Below are 14016 nucleotides of genomic sequence, written 5' to 3'. Positions count from 1 at the left end.
CCGCCACTGAATCTTTACTTCCCAATTCCCAAGACAACGATATTGGACTGTTTTTCCACAGGAAAAAGATCGTCATTCTTGTGTTTGTTTCTAGCACTTCATTATCAGCCAACGCACTGGGGTTTGTAGAGGGACCCGACGGCCTATGGCAGTGGAACGAAGTTCAAGAAAATCTTTGAACTTTGTTTTTCAGGAGGATTATAATCACTATTTAAGTAGTTTAATTTGAATTTGCCGTCACATAATGACATAAAGTGGTATGATATTTTGGTCTATACTTGTGGCTTTTGTTAATTTGTAAATGATTGTTTCTTAGGAGTCAATGCGTCACTTTAGCTCTTTATTGACTTCTGTTCACCGTTGTCTAAGTGTGATCAGTGCTTTTGTTATTCTAGAAGAGTAAGCATAGACACTTGGGCCGGGCCTTCAGCCTAGCCCTATGAACTCAGCCTTATCTCCTTCTTGCGCGATACGAGCCTTTTCCGTCGCCATTCGCGAGGAAGAAGTGGAGAGGAATGGCGGGAGGAAGAACTTTGAGTTCCAGCCCGTCCGATCTGCTCCGTCGAATCAAAGGTAGGCCGGCGAATCTCCGCTCTTTCCATCTTTCTCTTTGCTTTGTTCTATTACAGATTGGTCGTTTGGTTCGCCTCTGTAGGCTTTGTGCAGTCCCTCGTTGATGATCTCGGCAACGATCGACCTCCTTCCGTCGCCCTAGATCGGTACCGCAACTACTGCTCGGATCTTTCGGGAAGATGGTCTTCTTCTATTCCCTCCCGTTTATTCCATTTTAGATCATTCTGCGGTCTATTCTGAAGTCAATGTTCCATAACTCGCCTGTTTCTGCAATGAGATTTACGATTTTAAGTCGAAGTGCCTTCTGGTTGTGCACACATGAAAGTACATGCGAAACTATACCCCCATGGCCTAGATTATTGCTGTCCGACACAAGAAGAGAGAATAATTTTGAGTATGAGAGCCAGTACGTCTGATATGGGTTTAACAGGACGGTACTCCAAAGCAATAGGCCTGAGATTGCCTACACACGCCCTGCACTTAGGTAGGAGAGAAATGCATAATTGGTTGAAGCGATCCAACTGTACTACTTGAATGAAAATCATCAAATTACACTAGAAGATCCCTCTACATAAATTCCAAGAATACGGTACGAATATTGAACCCATTCGGCCTTGTGTTTTCTAGCTTACGTACTTATTTTTATAGCTATTAGTATCTCAGCTTTAGAGAACAGGGCCACAAGGAAGTTCATCTTAGACAAAGACTTCTGAGTGTAAAGTTGTTCTATGCCTTGGTATGGAGAATGATGGAGAACATCGGTCTGTCCTGTCTTGAAAATGATCAGTGAATGCCTTCATAGTACAACCTCTATTAAGAATTCTAATGCCTGCATAGTAGAGCTTCTTTTAAGAATTCTGTCTTCATCTACCAATGGAAGCAATGAAGTTCTTCCTCCTGTGCTTGCTTGCAATCATATGAAAATAGGATGAGTTCTTTTCACCCTCCTTCATTCTTGCGATCTTAGTCCATTGATTTCAGTATATAGCTTTTTCAAAAAGATCCTATATAGTTATGTAAAGAACATAACGTTTGCCTTGCAGACAGAAAATGGGAGACTCCTATATCCTCCATATTTATCTTTTCCTTCTATGACATCACAGTAATGTCCTCCTTATCTAGGATAGCAGCTATATCGCTCATATCATTCACATCCTTATCAGTAAGACTCAGAATCCAGCACTCATCGAGATACAATGACTAGCTACCATGGTAAGCAGATAGATGGATGGGAGTTTTATAAATTTGTTGAACAATACTAATTCAGCTCATGATGCAGATGTCAGATGAGGGCAGTCACCATTCTATAAGCATATATGGAGAAGATTTTTTGAGTTACTATGTACTAAAATAACACCTAGTATACTAGGCGTTGAACTTGCATATGAATATTTACTTTGTAATGAGCCGATGTTCTCTATAATTTTCCCTCTTACATTATTTAATATTGAGAACTAAAAATTTAAATATTGCAACAGTCAAAAAAGTATTTTAAATAATTCATTACTATACTTGAAAAATATTATATTAAAAATATTATTTTCAAATATACAAAATATATATTTTCATGATATGGGATATATAAATATTTAATATAGTAACAATAGCGGTAAATATTCACTATTGTTAATATTAATTTTATAATACTTATATGCATTTGCGTAGAATTTTTTTTGGAAAATATTCTAAATATATTTAAAATAAAATTTATTGTAAAAAATACTTTACATATGGAAATGTTTTGTTGGTATTGATCATTACTGATGGGAAATACTAGTCGATAATATTTTATTCTCCAATGAATTGTTTTTGTTATTGTAAAAGCATCCGTCAATATTCCAATCAGCCAACTATCACCGATGGACATATTTTCTGTTGATAAATCTTATTACTGATGGTAAATTTATGGGTAATACTCTTTTTTCTAGTAGTGGTGGAGGATTGTGTGAGGATAAGATGAGACTAAATAGACAAAGGAGCATGTTGTTGAAGGCAAGTGGAGAGCAAACCAGAAAATATGGATGTGGAAAATAGTGGAGGATGGCCAACATAATGTTTGGAACATAATAGAAGACTCTAAGAGAACAATATGACTAAGAAGATTTGGACGGAGAATAGGATTAAGATTAAACTTGTGCTATATTAATAAATTTTCTTTAAAAATAAACCTCTACACTTTATCATATTACATATATACCCTCAACACTTTGCCTGCATCTTATCTTCAAAGAATTTACTACAACCCAACACTTCATTCGTTTTCCTCCACAATGATTTTCTAACAATTTTCCCCCTTCATTCAAATGATGGAAACGGATTGTTGTGTTTCTGCCAATGCTTTTCCCTTTTATTTTTGTTTCTCGAGGGAGGATACTACAAAACTTTTTATATATATATATATATATACACACACACATTATATCTTTATATCTGCTATGTTGTTTGACACTCTAAATTGCAGCATGTGTAGCTATGACTTGCCCATTGGTAAGGAAATAATTTCAATTGAGAAGGAAAGCCACACATATAGACTGGGTAATGAAAAATTTTCATCTCTATTCAAAATCAAATGTGGTTAGTTAATATAATTGCTGAAGATTTTGTGCCCTGTGATTAGATGTCTTGCTTACAATGCTTCTTATCATACAACAATTGTTACAAGAAAACAAACATGGATCAAAGAGAGACATATACTACATGCACCCTGGGGTATTCTTAGGTATGAAATTTTCTCAATTATCAAGAATATCATTGTCCAAACAATTTTTTTTTTTGTAATGGAAACTATTGTTTTGTCTGATATCATACAGATAAATATTGCATTCAAGTTAAATTTTTTACATAGATTTTCTCATAGAAATATGTTACATAGGCAGAAACACTGCATTATGTTGTACTATTGCTATTATGTACTATACAGCTTAAAGAACTCACTTTGAACACTACAAATTTTTTGAATTACAGTTCATTCCAATAGTGTGATATGCTTAAGTTCTCAAATATTAGAAATTAAAAAATTTCATCAAGGATTGAACATGTCACAGGACATTGACACTGAACTTTGTTTTAAAAGCTTTTGTATATTGGATGTTAGGCAAGTGTTTGACTATTCATCATAGCCTGGAGTAATTTTATTTATCTAGTAAATGATTATTCACCTGAATGATCAAGTTGCAAACTTGTATTGGAGGCTCAAATTTTTATAGTTATAGTGGGAGCTTCGTGCACCTGATTGACCTTTCTCTATGCAAATATGCACAAAAGTTTCAAAAATTCTACAGGTTACTGTAACTTATATTACAAGAATTTACTATATTCACATTACACTTGGGAAATTGCTAAAATCTAATTTTCCATTTAATCATATGTTCAGAGAAGATAGATAAATTCAATCATTTTATTGTAAGACTAGTAGTATTAATCAGAGTTAAAAACATGGCTGGTAGTTATTTTGAAACAGGTGTGGTATACAGAGGGAAATCAAAGAAAATTTCACTCGAACAGAATTACGAAAAAATCTAAATGATGTATTAACAATAATTTTTTTCATAGAGCCCAATTGCAGGTTAATAGCTGAGAGATGGGATTCTTGTTTTGGAATTACAACACTTGCATGAAATATTGAAGTCACACCTAAGTAATTAATTCATTTTTCCTTTGATATTCAAACTTTTAATCTTCTGTTTGTGTGGTTAAATATCTTTTTAAGACATTATGGTCATAATAAATACAGAGTGATTTTTTTTAATACAACATGAATGATAGTATCTTCAGCAAGATTATTGCAAGTTTTTCACCCTCACTTTCTGGATTCTATATTTAGAATTTAGTGTGTTTCTTTGTCCTCTGTTTCATTACAGATCAAGCAGCTGTTGATCAGGCTATCAATGACATCTGTATTCTATTGAAGTGCAGTCGTCATCATCTCAATGTGGTGAGAAATTGTACAAATTCACATTGAAGGTTTAGGAATTGTGGTAGTGACTTATTTGCATTCCTTAAAAATGATATATTTGATAAATGTGTACTCTGTTTAGACAAGTGTCACTTATCACTATGATATTTGAAGTCTTTTATATTTTATAAGCTATGACATAATGGTACCATAACAAAAAACTGATAGCTATTTGGATAATACTATTAGAACTTAGTTTTCTTGTTGTTTAGACAAAAACAATCACATGTAAATATAATTACCTTTGCCTGAATATCTCCACAATAGTTCTGTACTATCAAAGTAAGTACTATTAAGATTGTATAATTCATTGTGTTTGCTTTAATGATCAGTAGGTTCTTATTTTTGCAGGTGCCGGTTGGGAAAGGGTAGATTTTACAACTTGAACTAGTCAATATTTGAGTATATCCTTTCCTTTTTTCTGAAGCTATTATGTACGAGTGTATCTATGATTGTATTCACAATTTCTTCCTCACAGATTGGTGATGGGCTGGTTGAGATTCTCAGAAGCTGGTAGGAAGGTTTGTTGCATAAACAATCCCAACACAGTAAGCATCATTTAACTCAAGTATAATGGCTTTGCCCTCTGGTTAGCTTACTAAAATTTTAGTGAATTGTAGGCCTATTCTATTCCTGTGTCGCTTGAGGAGGTGGAAGGTAAATGACTCAGATTAAACTCTCACTGAGCTTGTTCCCTCTTTTATAACCTTGACAATGGCTTATTTATTATTCAATCTTGAGTGAACAGCAATCATCTGGCATAAATCTTCTTGTGACACTTTCTTCTATTTGCTATATTAGTGACAATAAAATCTAGATGAAACTTTTGCTATAAATTGATGTAATTGATGGTGTAAATCATTAGTCTGCTTTATGTTGTTTAATTTATGATGGTTTTAGGTGTTGTTTATGTCTGTTAGTTTAAAATGCAACGTGTATAGGCAGTTAATATAATTTCACCACTAGCTGATGAAAGAGGAGCAAATATTTTGGGTATTCAACTCACATTCACAATTAGATGATGAGTAGACAAATTCCGTCCAGAACTCCATCAAAATGGAGAGATAGTTATATAAGTTTATTATAAAAACAAAAAGACTAAACTCTGATATATAATTTTGTAGGGGCAGAAAATTGAGCAATAATCAGCACGATATATTAATCAGGAAAAACCAGGCTCTTAGTTTGTTTACCATGCATCTGAAGATGCAGCTTGAACTTGTTCTTGTTGGTTCAGCGGGGCCGACAAGAGAGGAGGGGTGAATTGCTTGTAAAATAAAAAATATCCTCCTCAAACTTTCAACTTAAAGATAATAGCAACAATAAAAATTAAAATAAAATAACTGAAAAGAAAAGTAGATTCAACGTTTTGACTTGGTTACAACCAAGAAGGTTGTTAATCCAAGGCGGTTGAACAGACGCACTAAGAAAGTCTCCTTCTCTGAAGGCGGAGAAACCTTTTACACACTAAAAGCTCTTACAAGTTGCTAGGAATTGAATACTGAGTTGATTGAATAATTTCCTACCTCCAGGGGCCTTTATATAGCTCCTGGAAACTCTATCTCGAATCTTGAGGACGCCTCCAAAGGGGTTAAGGGCGCCTCCAAGGGGTTTGACCGGATAAAACTCTATCGGATTACAAACGACCACTTTGGCCAGGTCGAAGGCGCCTCCAATGGCCTTGAAGGCGCCCTGGACAAGGTTAAGGGTGCCTTCAAGGCAATGAAGGCGCCTCCAAGCCTGCAGTCAGTGCAGGCGCCTTCAGCAATTCGTTGAAGGCGCCTCCAGTTAGCTTTTCCAGCTCCTTTTGACTTGTTCTCTTCTTCCGAAGCTCTGAATGCATGGGTGATTGCGGCCAACCGAAATAGGGCTCACCCGAGCCTAATTTCTGGCCTTCTCCTCGAGCAAGCTTCCAACCCAACTTCTCATCCTTGGAACGCCGCGCACGTTCTTCTCGTCCACCGGTGTACTCTTCCGCAGCTCTCTCGTCCTTCGGACGCACCGAGCCCGTCGGCTCCCTTCCCGTGCCGTCCTTCTCGTTAGCTGCGTCTTCCGCTCGACTTCCTGCGCTCCTAAGCTCCTGCACACTTAGACACAGGGTTCAAATAACAAGCAGGACCTAACCTAACTTGGTTGATCACATCTAAACAACCACGGGGTTCAACAGTTCTTCTAAATTTCTGAACAATACCTTACCCAATATATTTTCTAGCTTCTTTTGTTTCTCTTTCTAGATGGGCATTCTGAATGTTCTCTGTTACTTTATAATTCTCAGGCTGTATTTTCTGAAAATGCTGCTTACAATTAATCCACAAATTGCTTGTATTGTTAATTCCTTCTTTTTTTTTTTTGTTTCTCCTAACAAGCAATAGATTCACATTGTTCTATTTTGTGTCAACCTTCTGATTTGAGGAAGTAAGTTATCTTCTTTTATGTTGCTATCCATAGATCACAGCTCTACCAAGTAGCTAGTGATTGTTATGAAATAAAAGATGTTAAGCCAATAACAACTAAGTGTAGCTCTATTTGATGATAAATTGGCAAATTATTTCAACATAGCATCAACATGTTAAAAAATACCATTACATTTATAATTAAATTAAGTTGATTCCACAAAATGGAAGATGTGAGTGATAGAGGGAAGAAAAAAGGTTTATTTAATCTAATGTTAAAAAAAAATTAAGAATCTCAATGTTATAGCCATGTATAGAATTTGATGGACGACAATTACATAAGATCCATGTAGTTGACCCCAAATATTTGTGACTAACAAAACATGTTATATCGATCAGTGGTGAAAGCGTGAAACATTAGCTTTATTGGTTTGTGCAGATATTGCCAGTGTTTCCAGATATATTCTTGTTGTCGAGAAGGAATCAGGCAGGACTTTCAGTTGACTCCATTTGTCTACCTTAACAGGCTATTCTGGTTTGCTTTTTCAGTTTTAATGTGCTATCACTTTAGTGTTTCAGCGCTTGGCGAATGATAAATTTTGCGAGAAAAACCAATGCATTATTATTACAGTGAGCAGAATAACATGTATTCAATTATATTATATTCATCCTTTTAGTTGATTGCTAATCACGAACTTTTGTAACTTTAATCAGGGAAGAGGATATCCTGATGTCTCTACAAGAAGGTATCCACATAATTGCTGCTTTGTTCTATATTCTGGAACCTTATTTAGTAGCGATTTGTCATACAAATTCTTGTTGATTGATACGTTTTGGTTTCAGGTTTTTGCGCCATATTGTAGACAAGCTTCTTTTGCCAGTATATTGCCTGGTGGATTATGATCCTTATGGTTTTGATATACTAACCATATATAGGTTTGGTTCCATGGTATGCCTGCTTCAAGCTTCAATAACCATATTCATTCAATAATCAGATAATTACTCGAGTTGAGCCCAATATTAGGGATATGAAATTATGTATGGGACCACACTCTTCTACGTGCTATTTTTATATGCATAGATATAAACCCTGTTAAGAATATGAAACAAATTCCATAATGCTTACCTTGATAGGGCAAAGACAGCTAACTCTTGGTGATGCTTGAATGTTGAACTAGTTTATAGTCCCCGTCTAAATGCCTCCTGGCTTTCCTATTTTTCCCTTGAAGCAAATGGCATATGATGCTAATATGTTGCGTGTACCTACTGTACGTTGGCTTGGAGTCTTTCATTCAGACTTGGACAAGTATCATTTTCCGGATCGCTGTCTTCTCAAAATGACATCTCATGGTCATTTTCAGTAACTATTTTTTGTCACATTATAACTTCAGTTAAGATATCTGCACAGAGTCTAAGTTATGGGTTTAAACTTCACTGCAGACAAGGAGAGAGCTAAAGCAATGCTTCTTAGATGCTATTTGTCAAAGGAAGCACCACAATGGAGGTTGGATTTCACCAAACTTCCATCATTTACGTTTTGTGCCTTTGGTGATTCTTACAGCTATTATTTAATCCGTAATTTCATATTATTCATACCTAAATTTCATTTGCTTTTATACAAATCCCATAAGAAAATTGTTTTAATTCAATTGTGGCAGGAAGGAGCTGGAGGTCATGGTGCAAAAGGGTATGAAATTTGAGATTGAAGCATTATCTTCCAACTCACTGTCATTTTTATCGGAGTACATCCCAGAGAAGATTCACGAGGGAAGTTGCATATAAGTTCGCATATAAATCTCAGTTTGAGGGGTTAGTCACCACCATTCTATTATTTTCATATTAATGATCATTATGATTTTACCAAGTTATCGAATGAATCCATCATCTCTTCATCGTCATTATCTTTTTGGCTCAATTTTACCGATTTAGCATTATTTCAAACCAGCAACGGATAAAAATCGAAACAAAAATAAAATAAAATTGAACAAATAGATCAATTTCTTTTATTTGGTTTCGATGGATCTGATGTATTTTTTCTATTTTCAATTTGGATGCTCATTCATAGTCGCCTGTTGCGGTGCTAATAAAGGAAATCGGTAGATAATGATTCAAAGGCTTCAAAATATTTTAGTTTCTCCACCTGTGAATTAATGTCCGGCGTCGATTGTGTCATCCAGTCCTATCTGATGCGATCTGCGGACTGACATTGAATCATACAACAAACTATTTTCCAATCAAGGTGGGGTGTAGCACGGCCGGGTTTTGGCAGGCTATGCAGGACCGGGCCGTATCACATGTGATCCGGTGGTCGGTTGGATACTAGTAAGCATTGACCACCTATCTAAGCGCGCAATGACGCTGTGAAGGCTTGTCCTTACGACACCTACTTAGGAAGTGTTTCTAGTTAAGAGTGTTTGAGAGAGTTTTTATTTATTTAAAAGCAATTTTTATAGAAATTATTTTGAAGTCAGTAATAAGTTAAAATATGGAGTGTTTGAAAATAGAAGTCAAAAATTAATATAAAGTTAAAATATTTGATGAATAATTATTTTTAAGTTTAATTTTTAGTTAAATGATAATCATATTTTTAAACTATATAAATTAATTTTTTAAATTATCTAAATATAATTTTAATACACTATTTATTTATATAATAATTATTATTATATATTAAATATTATATCAAATTTAGTTTTTTATAGTAAAAAAATATAAAATTAATAAAAAATTAAAATTTAAATTTAAAAATGATAAAAATTATATAAATACATAAAAATGTGTATAAAAAATTCTAGAAATACAAATTATATAAAAATATAAAATGTTATTTAAAAAATAGATATTGTAAGTGTGGTGGTAATTATGTAAAAAGATAAATTTATTAATAATATAAATCTCAACTTTTAATTTTATATCATAAACAACAAAACAAAAGTAAGAAAAAATATCAAATTCTTACTTCTAACTTTTGAGTAAAAGTTACAAAAGCTAAAGCAAAAGTTAACACTCATAAACATTCAAATATACTTCCATATAAATAGAATTTAAAAAGTGTTTAGTAGAAGTTTTATCAAATACTCTCTTACTATGTTTAAGATTCTAAAAGCTGGTTGGATCCGTTCAACGTTGAATTAGAAATTTCTTGGAATGGGTATGTCTATGTGCTATGGAGTGATCCACTTGATCTAGAGGTTGAAATTGCAAGATTATATATATATATATATATTTATTTATAGTTTTTAGGATAATTTATTTTTTTTCCTTTTCTATTTAGGATTTAGAGTTTTTAACTTAGCTACATAGGACATTATGCTTTGCATTTCTAATATTCTTTTTGATTTAATAATAAAACTAGCTTTTTTCTCTTTTTAATTTCTTGCTATTGTCGATTTCGGTGACGACATCAGTTTCTGTTGATCTCGATGTCGATGCTTTATGTTGTCGACTTTAACACTGACATTCTTTTCTATCATTTTTGACACTGACACTCTGTGCTACCTATTTCTGTGCCGATGTCCTTTTCTGACTCGGGTTCTTCGTATGACCATGGGTCGTCTTGACACTAGTTTCACGGATCGTTGCCATGTCTGATCATTATTCATGTCAAGGTATCCATATAATTTGATTATTTTGAGCATTATTCATTCTGTTACTATGCTTAGTCGTATAGATGCTTCATGAAAATTTGATATGTATATGCTGGAGTAGTTTTAACAGTTATTTACTTCACATCTCTCTGTCATATCAGTTTCCTTTCATATAAGTTTGTCATTGTTTGGTATTTCAGATATATCTTCATCCTTGTGGATTTTGGACTCTGGTGCTTTCCATCATATGTTGTCTAATTTATCATCTTTTGTTTCTTTTTCTCCTAATTCATCTATATTTATTGTGATTGTTGATAGTACTCTTATGTCATTAATAGGTATTGGTTCAATTGTTATATTATGTTTATCTCTTATTAATATTTATTATATTCAGAGTCTTACTTTAATCTTGTCTCTATTAGTAAATTTTGTGAGTCTGGATAGGTAATTTCTTTTTCTTCATCCAATTATTATGTTCAAGACTTATGATTTTAGAGGTTGATTGGGACGGACTGTATGTAAGGAGGATTCTATGTTTTGGATCAACTCAAAATACTAGAAGTTGTAACTTTGAGTGTGAATTTGTCATCTTTTTGTTTGAGTCATTCATCTTTTGATTTTTTTTTTTATTTGTGTCACTCTCGTTTAAGTGATGTTTTTAGCGTCTTGTTTACCGTTTTTAACTTCTATAGAAGTATTATGACCTTTAAAAATTTTGATATTTCTAATTGTAATAGTTGTAAACTGGTCAAATTTTCTGTCTAATCATTTTCTAAAAGTCTTTATTTTTCTTCTGCTCTATTTGGTCTTATCCATTTTAATGTGTGAGAACCCTCTTCTATTCCTATAAAGGGGGGGGGGGGGGGGGGGGTCAAAGTATTATGTTTTTTTATTGATAATTACACTCATTACTTTTGAGTATATCTTATGAAATACAGGTCTGATTATCTTACCATTTTTAACAACTTTAGAGCTCTTTTGAAAAACTCAACATTCTAGTATAATAAAATGTTTTCGTTGTGATTTTGGGGGGTAAATGCACTTCGAATTATTTTTCACATTTACTTGCTTCTAATGGTATTATTTATCAAACCTCGTGTATAAATACTTCTAAAGGTATTATGTTTTTTTATTGATGATTACACTCATTACTTTTGAGTATATCTTATGAAATACAGATTTGATTATCTTACCATTTTCAACAACTTTAAAGATTTTTTGAAAACTCAACATTCTAGTATAAGTGTTTTCGTTGTGATTTTGGGTGGTGCATGCACTTTGAATTATTTTTCACATTTACTTGCTTCTAATGGTACTATTTATCAAACCTCGTGTATAAATACTTCTGAACAGAATAGTGTGGCTGAATGGAAATTGATCCTGTCCGAGCGCTGAGTCGACGGACGCTAGGGACGTGGCACGCTCCGTTGTCTCCGGCTGATGGTGTAGATCTCTGGCGAACCTGCAAAGAAGCTAAGCCGAGGGGGGGGGGGGTTTCCCGGCGACGGCCCTTCGACGCTCAAGTCAGGCAACGAGAAATGAGAGAGGCAGCGTAACTGTGGCTACAGTGTGGATTGTGCATACCTTCGTCGACGTCTGGAGGGGGGTCAAGGTATTATGTTTTTTTATTGATGATTACACTCATTACTTTTGAGCATATCTTATGAAATACAGGTCTGATTATCTTACCATTTTCAACAACTTTAGAGCTCTTTTGAAAAACTCAACATTCTAGTATAATAAAATGTTTTCGTTGTGATTTTGGGGGGTGAATGCACTTCGAATTATTTTTCACATTTACTTGCTTCTAATGGTACTATTTATCAAACCTCGTGTATAAATACTTATAAAGGTATTATGTTTTTTTATTGATGATTATACTCATTACTTTTGAGTATATCTTATGAAATACAGATCTGATTATTTTACCATTTTCAACAACTTTAAAGCTTTTTTGAAAACTCAACATTCTAGTATAATAAAGTGTTTTCGTTGTGATTTTGGGTGGTGAATGCACTTTGAATTATTTTTCACATTTACTTGCTTCTAATGGTATTATTTATCAAACCTCGTGTATAAATACTTCTGAACAGAATGGTGTGGCTGAATGGAAATTGATCCTATCCGAGCGCTGAGTCGACGGACGCTGGGGAAGTGGCACGCTCCGCTATCTTCGGCTGGAGGTGTAGATCTCCGGCGAACCTGCAAAGAAGCCAAGCCGGGGGGGTTTCCCGGCGACGGCCCTCCGACGCTCAAGTCAGGCAACGAGAAATGAGAGAGGCAGCGTAACTGTGGCTACAGTGTGGATTGTGCATACCTTCGTCGACGTCTGGGGGTCCTTATATAGGACCCCGGAGAGGTGCGGGCACGTTTCTCGATGCGTGTACGCTTCCCCAAACATACCTTAATGAGTCCATATCAGAAAAGTACCTCTGACGTCATTTTACAATCATCCGAGCATATCCCGGATGTGACGGTGGAAGCTTCCACCGTATGATCCTGTGTACGGCTCGGCCGCCAACTCTGCTGCTTGTCGGCGGCAGATGTCTCGAGGATGATGTTATCCCCTGTCTCCTTTGTCCTCTTGCGCCTCCTGTCTGTTCTAGGGCCGAGCGGTTCGGTCGCTCGACATGCATATCACTTCTGCCCTGGTTGTAGGTATCCGTCTGACTGGGAGGATTCCCGGTCTTATGTTCGGATGAGATTGCTCCTGCTTGCCTTTGTTGCCTTGTGCCCCGGCGGAACGGACATCCCGCTCGGCCCTGAAACCTTTTTACATTTGAGCATCGAAAACCCGACTCTTGGTCGGGTTGTCTTTTATTCGGCTCGGGGGATTCCCGGCCGGTCGACCATCTCATTCCGGTCGGTCGATACCGGTCGACCCTCTCAGTTCGGTCGGTCTGGTCTCAGGGTTGAATCTCTTGACCTTTGACCTCCACGTGTCGTTGACCTTCCGCCAAAGAGGGTCCCTCGTCCTTACTACCGGATTACATGCCTCCCCCTCAAGTCTAGTCGAAGGAGGCACTAAGTCCGACTGACTGGACCATGAGTTTGATCGAGCGACATCCACTCTGGCGCTCCTGAAAGTGTACCTCCGTTCGGCTCTTAGGAGGTCCATTCAATCGACCGGCGAGTTGATGGTTGTGCCTTGGTAGTTTTGATTTCTATTTACCGCTTGTCGCGCTACCACTTCTAAGGACGATCAGAGTCGGCGGGTCTCCTCGGAATTCGTGCTAATCCTCATTAAGCTGCCCACGCGCGAGTAATGATGTTCATTAAATGCTGCCCAATCACCGACCGCCACTTGGCGAGTCTGCCGTCATCGTACGGCGAGGGCGTCAGCTTCGATGGGACATACGTCGGTTCAAATCCGACGGTCCGATGCCATCGTTCCTTTCGATGACCTAGATCGAACGGCTGTTGTGGTCCGCGCCCTGGATTTATCAGGCGCCGACGCTGACCCTCCTTATATCGTTCTTGCCTTCGCGTTTTCGGTGGTTCCTCTCGC

General features: G+C 36.0%; 1 protein-coding gene across 5 annotated transcripts; it reads left to right on the top strand.

Annotated features, from left to right (window-relative positions):
- Positions 1-444: 444 nt before the first annotated feature.
- Positions 445-12267, top strand: LOC122019985 (meiotic recombination protein SPO11-1). 5 transcript variants are annotated; one of them, XM_042577661.1, is made up of 16 exons: positions 445-573; positions 656-755; positions 3035-3108; positions 3191-3292; positions 4434-4507; positions 4880-4896; positions 5007-5076; positions 5149-5185; positions 7361-7408; positions 7493-7551; positions 7636-7667; positions 7765-7870; positions 8151-8271; positions 8362-8425; positions 8580-8730; positions 11862-12267. In XM_042577661.1, exons 1-15 carry the CDS (start codon positions 516-518, stop codon positions 8701-8703), a joined length of 1086 nt encoding a protein of 361 aa, XP_042433595.1. In that variant the 5' UTR covers positions 445-515; the 3' UTR covers positions 8704-8730; positions 11862-12267. The 5 variants fall into 5 exon arrangements, with proteins under 5 accessions (XP_042433595.1, XP_042433594.1, XP_042433598.1 ...); XM_042577660.1 differs by lacking the exon at positions 11862-12267 and having other exon boundaries at positions 8580-8836; XM_042577664.1 differs by lacking the exon at positions 11862-12267 and having other exon boundaries at positions 7765-7898; positions 8146-8271; positions 8580-8836.
- Positions 12268-14016: the final 1749 nt, after the last annotated feature.

Source organism: Zingiber officinale, chromosome 9A (assembly GCF_018446385.1).
Source record: "Zingiber officinale cultivar Zhangliang chromosome 9A, Zo_v1.1, whole genome shotgun sequence".
NCBI classification, from domain to species: Eukaryota; Viridiplantae; Streptophyta; class Magnoliopsida; order Zingiberales; family Zingiberaceae; genus Zingiber; species Zingiber officinale.
Note: the sequence above shows the minus strand (reverse complement) of the source record. Positions and strands in the feature narration are given on the sequence as shown.